The sequence below is a fragment of the Schistocerca americana genome, chromosome 1 (assembly GCF_021461395.2).
Source record: "Schistocerca americana isolate TAMUIC-IGC-003095 chromosome 1, iqSchAmer2.1, whole genome shotgun sequence".
In the NCBI taxonomy this organism is placed as follows: Eukaryota; Metazoa; Arthropoda; class Insecta; order Orthoptera; family Acrididae; genus Schistocerca; species Schistocerca americana.
The window spans coordinates 311,746,677-311,757,087 of record NC_060119.1 but is presented as its reverse complement, the minus strand read 5'-3'; the positions used below and the strand labels follow the sequence as shown (position 1 = coordinate 311,757,087).

The 10,411-nt window shown below is 37.4% G+C and overlaps 1 protein-coding gene across 1 annotated transcript; it reads right to left on the bottom strand.

Annotated features, from left to right (window-relative positions):
• Positions 1 to 3,730: 3,730 nt before the first annotated feature.
• LOC124545927 (histone deacetylase complex subunit SAP18-like) lies at positions 3,731 to 4,252 on the bottom strand. Its single transcript, XM_047124923.1, has one exon. It carries the CDS (start codon positions 4,250 to 4,252, stop codon positions 3,731 to 3,733), a length of 522 nt encoding a protein of 173 aa, XP_046980879.1.
• Positions 4,253 to 10,411: the final 6,159 nt, after the last annotated feature.

Below are 10,411 nucleotides of genomic sequence, written 5' to 3'. Positions count from 1 at the left end.
GAAACAAACCCTTACCACGGTTTAGATTCTGTGGTACAGAAATCCACCCATTGTTGCTCTTATGTGCCACAAAAGCTGAAAACTATGCAAATATAAAGTATACCATGCTTTACACCGAAATTAAACTAGCATGTCAATGGCCTCACAAAATAAAATTGCCCATTCAAAATCATCAAAAACAGGAATCCTTTTTTGAAAAATGTCAGGCAGACTGCTACAAATTTCATCGAAATTTACAGGTGCTCCAATGGTGTAAATCTTGAAGGCAGTTTATAAAATTAGTGTTGCAGCTGTTCTGCAACAACTTCATTACCCTGGTCTCCAGTGCCTTGGTAATGCAGGATAAAATTTTGAAATCTATAACTCTTTTGATTCTGGGGTTATCTGAGCAGAGAAACTGGCTGAAGTATGTCGTGATGAATGGCAGCAAATGATGTTCTTTATTACAGTATTTCGAGTTGCTCTGACTTTACGGAGAATACTAAACAATTGCAAAACATAAAAAAATTGTCAGATTTGATTCCAGCAGAATATGGGCAAATTTTCAATGCACCTACACCTTGTTATCATTCTCAAATTACAAAAGCAAATCTAGTTTATATGTCATTTAGAACATGGCCTTTTTAATGAAAATGGTTTAAAAGAGTTTGCAGATAATTCTTTTACAAGAAGTGGGCTGAAAACACCTATTTTTGGCGTTTTATAAAAATAAACAACTTTTACCCTTTTGTAAACTACTCAAAGGCAGTAGCAAAATGAAACTGTGATGAAAAGGTATCATACGCAAAGTTCATGAACTTATTTCCGAAGATACTCAAAACTAAACTTCACATACTTTTGCAACTGCTATTTTTTTTGGATCACACTGCTTTCAAATCATCAATATGAATATTGTCCATGAAACCTCTTTCTATTGTTCCATGTAAGACAGTGCAATTGTACAATGTGGCCTAGTTGTGTTTCTTTCAAGAAAATATTATGCTGAAAACTTGGTGCACTATTGAAAGCTGCATTATGGGGTTATATATCGCTGCAAGTAATGACATGGTGATCACTAAACCTTACCAGTGTTTATTGAGAGCATGTGCTTCTGCTCACGCAAAATTTCATCAAAATACTTGGTCATGAGAGAACATCTATAGACCCTTGGCATGGAATGATCCCATACTTACTAGCCTGTGTGTGAGAGTAAACATTAGCATTGAAATATACAAAGAAATACAAATATTTGGACAAATACAAAACCTGCACATGAGGGGGGGAGGGGGGAAGGGTAGAACTTGTGATGCTGAGAGCTCATGCATAATTTGTTGACTGCTTCCATAAAATGAGGTCCTTTTCAATAATAGCACAACTTTCAATACTGTTTAACTATTACTAAGTACCAAAATCAATACGATATGAGAAAGGACATGTTTTTATAACTATCATAAAACATGAATACATGGGGTGAAAGGAATGGAAAGCTCCACTTCTCTAGAAGTTCCCTTAATTGCCCTCTGGACACGCTTTTTGTCAGATCAGAATTCTCAACTTCTCACTCACTGCACCACAAAGAGAATGCCCTGTGTCAGTGGAAGTCATTATGTCCTTTTTATCTCTTTCCTTTCACCCCAATTATTCATGTATATGATACAGCTGCATCGTTATGAAGGATGTCTAATCTGATGGACATGCCCAACAGAATACACATCATTAATATCCATAATGTCATAAAACAAATCACACACACAGGTTTGGAATTTCTGTGCAGTAGCTTATAATGCCTTTAGACAGATAAAGATGGAAGTACTCGAAAAGTGACATACACACAAATTTGCATACTGTGACATAAAGGCTGTAGAAAAGTCCTTGAATAGAACGCAAATATTTTAGGATTAAAGGAGAGCACTCACAGAAAAGCAAAACCATTGCCTTATCAATAGGTCCACACAAAAGAAAGAAAACTTGCTAGCTTTCGGAGTTCTTTGACGAGATAGAGTAAACACGCACACGCACACACTCACACACACACAAAATGCCCTGTACAGAGGTGGCAGCACCAATATCATTAATACATCACAACTATTTATATTTACAGGGAAACTACTGAAACAGAGTAAAGGTAGCTTCTTACAAATATCAACCCATGCTTTTCCACAAGGAGCTGATCTTTACATTGATACCAATATATGGTGTGTTGTAGTAAGACAAATTTCGTTTTCATCCTCTCTTCACTTTCCCAATATCTCTGAAATTTTTCCTTCTTATTGGGTTTCACAGAACAAATAAATTTAAGCTAATATCTTTGAGCCAAACAGTAGGACTATAATAACCCTTTTTCTACAGAAGAAGATAGAAAGAACTGTAGTGTTATGTCATAAAAAAGGTCATTTGTCTCTCTTATCTGCAGCCCTAGCTCCAACAGGAACTACCACTATGAGATGCAAGGGTGGGTGGGTGGGGGAGGGAGAGAGAGAGAGACAGAGGGGGGAGGGGGGGGGAGAGGGAAGGGGGGGGAGAGAGAGAGAGAGAGAGAGAGAGAGAGAGAGAGAGAGAGAGAGAGATGCTGTGAGTGGTTGGTACAATCTAGTAAAGTCTGATTATAGAGTGAGAACAGTTCCCTTAATCACAAGAATATAGACAACTGTTAAAATAATAGTAGTATATATACATGTGATCAATGTCGCTACTTACCAGCATTACATGTGCAATCCAAGTTGACACTGGGTATTGAGGTTGATGGGAGTCACAATAAACGTACTTCCCATTTACAACTGCCCCCATCATATATAGAGTTGTGTGAATACCACTTACAAGCAAATCATATTGACTGCAATATGTGATCCAGTATTAATTACAATTCAAAATGGAGTGTGAAAATAGCCCCCACTCTCTCAACTGTCACGTTGCTTCTATTGTCAATGAATACCACTGTACTCAATTATCAATAGAGAAGTGCTTGTATTTGTGTTACAATCATTGTGATACAAATGACCACTGCTGAAACCTTTAGTGGCTGCTGTGGTTCTTGAAGCAGTAAGTCGGAAAAATGTGATGTAAGTGAAAGCTAAGCAGCAACAGCATATTTCATGTAAAAGTTTGGCACAAATACACAAAATCTATAACATTCTGGTGGAGGAACAACTGGTATAACAAATTGTAGTGACCATCATTGTCAGAACATAATTCTGCGAGTCTATGATTTTGTAGCAGGTTTAAATACAAACCTTGCACCAATATTTTGTGCCAACAGCAATTATAAAGCATAAACATGTGTGTTAAATATGAAGAATGTAATAAGCATAAAACCTATATTAATTATCATGACAGAACATCACATATAATGTCTGGAGTGCACAAACGAAAGACAAACCTATATCTGCAGTTAAGTAACCTCTCATAGGCCTACAATATGGTTCACGGTTCTCTGTGTCGTATGTAGATGACTACAATATAATAACGGTAGGTCAATCAATTACAATCACTTAGAAACCTTGAAATAAAAACAAAAATGAGGGTAAGAATATATATTCTATAACTTACTCACCCTTAAGTACGAAGACACCAAAGGAAATATTCAAGTACGTTTGTTGGAGTATTACAAACTTTATTTGATTCTGCTTATAAAACTACCCTCACAAACACATGTATCACAACACAAATATTTACACTACACTTAAATGCACATACTTCACTAAAGTGAGTTGATGTCCAAACACTGTTCGAATTGCACAATAAAATAACAGAATTAATAAGGACGTGCTCGCCTCATCATTGGCATCATACGGTCTGGTATCATTATAGCAATGTCCATGTAATCACCAATACAAAATCTGGCCTGTGCTAGAGTTTTGCTGTCATCAGAACCCCGCTGTCCTGTGCACGTAACCCCTATTTGTCGCATTCTGTATGCTGGAGACCTCGGGTCGGGATATACTAAGGCGAATTCGAAGTAAGTGCCTTTGCGTCGTGCTTCTGGATTAACTTCCTTCACTAAACTAGTAATTTCACGCAAACTTGCATCCATCCATGTATATATCTGCAGTTCATTTGCTGGAACATTACCTCTGCTATATTCCATAAGATTGTGATGTCTTCCAGTACTGCAGAACACTCTTAGTAGCAATGGACAAGTCTTCTCTCTGTCGACCGGTTTTTCTGGCTCAGTCTTTTCTTCAATGATTGACTCGATTGCTCCCGAATTCAAGTTTGAATTATTATTATTGTTATTGTTGTTGTTATTGTTATTATTATTTGCGACTTTCAACATTTTGAAAGTTATCTTTTCAACACAAACAACCACAAATTGAACTGACTCGCGCACACCAAAGATAGATTTACTTCCGCTGAATCGCAAAGACAGCCCACATACACAGTGTTGCCAACAGTATATAACTTCTTCCAACCACATTGGGAGTAAAAAAAACCTAAAAAGCCTTAAATGAATTAGATTCTAAATTTTTATTCAGAAGCATAGGAATGACAATGAAACGCCACTCACTCGAGATATAGACTATATAAATAACATATTTTTTACTAAACTTACCTAAAACTGGATAAGAATGTCATCTTCATTATCATTGCCATCGTCCTCATGGGAAAGAGAAGCTGCAGTAGAAGTTGATGGTCGCGATTTATACGCTTCAGTTGTCCCAATTGTTCTGAGAACTCACTCAGGAAATATGTAATTATGGCAACACCGAATGTTTCTGCGAAGACCTGCACGAATCCCTAATATGGCGTTTACCATATCTGTACGCATTCGATTCCTTATCTTCGTTTTGACGAGATTCAACTAGCTGAATATTCTTTCCACCTCGCCGTTGGACCAAGGAAGTACGAGCCTAGATAATGCAAACTCTGCAAGTTCTTTAAAAGGATTTTCACTGCTGGCGTCATGGTAACTGAAAACCTCACACCAGAAATCGACAGAATTGTTAACCCGATGGTCATTTTTTACCACTGCAATTAAATTGTTGTAATTCAATCGTTATCTTTTATTATTTCAAACTGCTGTATAAACTTCTTACAGCTTTCACAATAAACATACCGTTCACTGCATTCCTCTATCGATCTTTGCTTTCGAGATATTTAATTTTGAAATCAGGGAGCCTTTTTCTGGACACCCTGTACCATAATGTGTATTTATCAAGTGCTGTGCTATGTTTCAGATATAATGGTTGCTCGTATGTTGCTTAGAGTGCTCATAGAATCCTTCTTATTTTGACATGATGTGCTTAGCCCTTTAGTTGTCCACTTGTTTGTTTTTTAACAAAGTTACATATTGTCCTCTTTGAAAAAGCCTTGAATTTGCTTAAATGTTGCTCTGAACTTATCATATTTTAATCATATATCATGACATATCAAAATGTTGAGGAACTTTTATTTATGCAAAAGCAAATTTAGGTTATAAAAATGTAGCCTCTGCATGCAAATTATTTTGTGAAAGAGTTTTTGAAGTCCCAGCTGTTGAGTTAGTGGTAGAAAACAGCTATTATTTTATGTGTGTACTTACCTGCTGCTCTAATGACATTGTAAGAATTATTTGTCAAAAAAACTGAAGTTTAATCTAGGCACACTTGAGATTGTAGAGAACACTTACTACTCTGAGGAGAATTTAGCACTGATTTTCAGAGTTAGAGCCCTCACAGAGAAAAATCCAGAAAACTATAAAAGCCTAATAATCTGTGTATGACATCTGGTTATCCACAACATATAACATGAACTTGTGCCACTCTGCTTTAGCATATGTTCACAATTATTGACAAATGTACATCAGAAAACTTGAATACCGGGTTTAGTGACTGCTTCCCACAGTTACTAACAGTACCTTTAATTCACATTTCGATCAGTGTGCAAAATATTACCTCTAAAAAAAGTTACACCTGGAAAAATATCGAACACTTTCCATATCTAATTACTGAGCTATGATGGGCAAAAGTATATGATCCTGGTAACTCTATTACAAATGAAAGTGTAGAAAATTTTTTGAACATTTTCAAGTACACATTTGAAACAGCTTTTCCAAAAAGAAATTAATTTCCAGAAGTACAGACAGATTAAAAAATCGGGCTACATGAAGTGTTAAGGTTTCTGTAAAAGGAGAATGATAAATACGCTATGGAGTCATCCAATAAATCTAAGCCCATTTGGAAAGTTGAGCAGGTCATATGGAGAAGAAAGACCACACAGAAAAATAATGTATTACCACAGGATGGGAAAAAAGTCACAGTTGCAAAGAATTGTAGTTCTTATCATATAATAGTTTCTGAGTAATTAGTAAAGTAAAAATACAACATTAAACATTTTCACATGTTGAAATAAGCAAACTATGTCCTGAGTCCAGTAGGCCCAACTGTACTTCTAAGTCATCAGTGGATCTTCAAAAGATATCACAAAACAAGTGTTTGAGTGGTTTAGCAGAAAGAGGCTAATAGTAAATCCACAGGTCATAGTGTCCATGAATTTCCATACAGAACAAAATAAAAATCTAACATAACCAGTAACTTGTACAGATTATAGAAACGTTAGTCCCTGTACTGATATTAAACATCTTGGGATTTACATTAGAGACAATTTTAAATTTTCATATGACACCCCTAAATTCAAAACTAGTGAAAATAAACTATGTAGGAAGAATTCTTTGTAACAATCCTACAGCTGAAACGGTAAACGTCACATACTCTACTTGTGGACATTCAGTGCTAAAGTACAGTGTCTTTTTTCCTGGGAAATGTACGATAACGTCAAAACAGTTTTCAATAAACAAAATTATAAGCAGTTCTCTTTTTCTGGGGGAAAGAGTGCATCCATAAACTTCTTTCTCTGCGCAGTAATTTCGTTATGATGCTGGAGAACTTTATTTCGAGGACGTAAATGAGATTTATTTCAGTTTTTCATGCTGATAATCGCAATATGACCGATGCCAGTGCAGTCTGTGGTGGGAAGAGCGATACATTTAACTGTTTCAAACGTTTCGGAGCAGCAGGTAAACGTTATAGATAATTGAATAGTTGGCACACAGTCAGTGAGTCTACTTTCTTGTCGGGTGAGTGAGCTGACACGTGGGATATGACATACTTGGCTATTCCCTTACTGCTCTCTTCCTGTTGTCTGTATGATTGTACGGTGTGTCTTGCCTTTTGTTGTAAGTTTGCTTAGAGCTTAAGGTACGGTGAGCAGCAAAATAAGAAACTATTTTACTTGTTCTCCTGCGTCTCAAAAGCTAAAACTGGCCAATAATACCTGTGCAAGCGAAAAGTCAGGAATTTCGACGTTGCCAGTGCATGAAAAAGGTGAAAATGTAAATCTGAACACTGAACGTGTGTGCGAAAATAAGTGAATGAACGTGTGTGCGACAGCAAGTCAGGCGATTGTCCTGAACACTTGACTTTGGATTAATAAATCGAATTTTGTGGGAAATTTTGCAAATGAGTAGGAAATATGGGCGTAGAAAGAAATAAACAAGGCAAGAACATTGCATAACCTTGAACTACGCATCTGTGTCATCTTCAGGTCATTCAAGAAAAGAAGAAATAGTAGTTTCATTACAGAAAAAATATCTGTGCTTACAAGAGCACAGATTGTAAGAACAGTAAAACTTGCTGTCTGCAGCATGAAACCATACAAACCTTTTTAAAGGACTAAAACTCTTGTCCCTTCTCTGCATTTATATACACACATCAAAAAACGTTTTACATCATCCTGGTTCCTCCTGAAGATAGACTTTCACTGTGGACGTTGAATTATAGACACAGTCCCTTTGACTGTTCAGAGATGTCACTAAACCCGCCTAAAGATGTAAACAAGCATGTATGAGCAGCGCCTATTAGACAGAGGGGGTCCAACTGCCGATCAGTTCCAGTCATTCCACCAGGAAGGAGGTACACGGCTCGTATTGTCTGTAGTTCAACCATGCCTAGATGGTCAATACCGCGGTTCGATCGCTTCCGCATTGTTACTTTGTGCCAGGAAAGGGCTCTCAACAAGGGAAGTGTCCTGGTATCTCACAGTGAACCAAAGGGATGTTATTCGGACATGGAGGAGATACAGAGAGACAGTAACTGTCAATGACAAGCCTCGCTCAGGCCACCCAAGGGCTACTACTGCAGTGGATGACCCGGTACCTACGGATTATGGCTTGGAGGAACCCTGACAGCAGCGCCACCATGTTGAATAATGCTTTTCGTGTAGCCACAGGACGTTGTGTTATGACTCAAACTGTGTGCAATAGGCTGCGTGATGCGCAACTTCACTCTCGATGTACTTGGCTTGATCCATCTTTGCAACCATGATACCATGCAGCATAGTACAGATGGGCCCAGTAACATGCCGAATTGACCATTCATGATTGGCATCACGTTCTGTTCACTGCCTTTAACCAGACAATCGTCGGAGACGTGTTTGAAGGCAAGCTGGTCGAGCTGAGCGCCTTAGACACACTGTCCAGCGAGTACAACAAGGTGGAGGTTCCCTGCTGTTTTGGGGTGGCGTTATGTGGGGCCGACATACGCTGCTGGTGATCATGGAAGGCGCTGTAATGGCTGTACGATACATGAATGCCATCTTCCAACCAACAGTGCAACCATATTGGGAGAATATTGGTCAGGCATTCGTCTTCATGGAAGACAAAAAAAAAAAGGCTCTGAGCACTATGGGCTTAACATCTGTGGTCATCAGTCCCCTAGAGCTTAGAACTACTTAAACCTAACTAACCTAAGGACATCACACACATCCATGCCTGAGGCAGGATTCGAACCTGCGACCGTAGCGGTCACGCGGTTCCAGACTGAAGCACCTAGAACCGCTAGGCCACACTGGCCGGCATGGAAGACAATTCGCTCCTCCCTATCATGCACACCTTGTGAATGGCCCCCTTCAGGATAACGACATCGCCCGACTAGAGTGGCCAGCATGTTCTCCAGAGATGAACCCAATTGAACATGCCTGGGATAGATTGAAAAGGGCTGTTTATGGACGACATGACCCACCAACCACTCTGAGAGATCAACAAAGAAAAATTTAGTTTTTTTTAGCTAAATCTCATATGCAGCAATATATTATGTAGTATGCACCATATGCAAAGTCATAGCAACCTCTATTTTTCATTGCATACTTTTTCTAATTCCACACAGTGTCTTACTTAAATACAAATATCATAATAGCTATGACCATTAACGAAATGACAAGGACATCATCATGAAGCTGACATATAAAGCTGTAAGTGATGCAAAAATAATTTTCTTTTACCAAACAGTTTCTCTAAAATCGTTTGAGAAAGACAGCAGGATGTGCACCTGAATCCTGGATTCTGTAATCACAGAATGTAGTCAACCATACAAAAGTGCACAGACATTGTTGGCTTTCCGATCTGAACAAATGAATGAAACCACCCAGCGCTTTGGACGAAAATTGGCCACTGTGTATTGGCCGCTGTATCCTGTGTGGACTCTGTTATATACCTTTGAAAATGTGTGACATTCAGTCTACTGTAAAACTGCTTTTATTCAATTTAACAGTACCTCATGTATGAAGACATGCCAGTCATGCTGTAAATTGTAGAAATAAGTTGTAAGTGTACAATATATACTCAAATATGTAACTATGCATTTCAGAAGTTCAATATGTCATAAAAAATTAAATGATATATATTTGTACGCTTTAAAGCCAAGGAGTAAAAAGGTTCTCCCGTGAGCATGTTGTGGACGATACATGTATTAAAAGAACGTTTATATGGACAAATAAATATTGTTGAAACAACATTGAACAATCTCTGAAACTTTATGTGAAGTTTTAAAACTATCTCTTACAAATTTCTATTTAATGAATAGTAAAGAATTGAACCATTGAGTTGTGCTGCTGCAGAAGGATACTGAGAGTTATGTTGTTTTATAAGATAAGAAATGAGTAAGTTTTCTCCAGAATACATGTAAAACATGTGTTAAGACAGCAGATACTAGAGGGAGTCATTGAAGAAGAACAATAAGCAAAGATATTAATTGTAACAAATTCAGCAAATAATCAGGATCATTGAGTGTAAGTGCTAGTTTGACATGAAGAGGTGGAGACAAGTGAGCATGTCATGGCAGATCATATCAAACCAGTAAGAACATTGATGATGTAATAAATACATTTTTCAGATGGTGCTTCAGTAATGAGTGACAAATGCCTAATATTTTTTGTGTCTTCTATTGATTATTTTCATGTTTTATCAAAGTGATGTTGAATGAGTCATGTGGACAGGGTTAGTTCATGTGTTAGCTACATGCTTGCTATTCACAGCACATTCAAGATGACAATAACTTAAATTTATTAATAGGAATAGGTATGTCACATTTTTACAATTATTATATTAATTGTGAAATTAAAGTAAATTAAACAACATTAAATATTTATCTTCTTCAGTAAATAGCTATAATATTAATTTTCA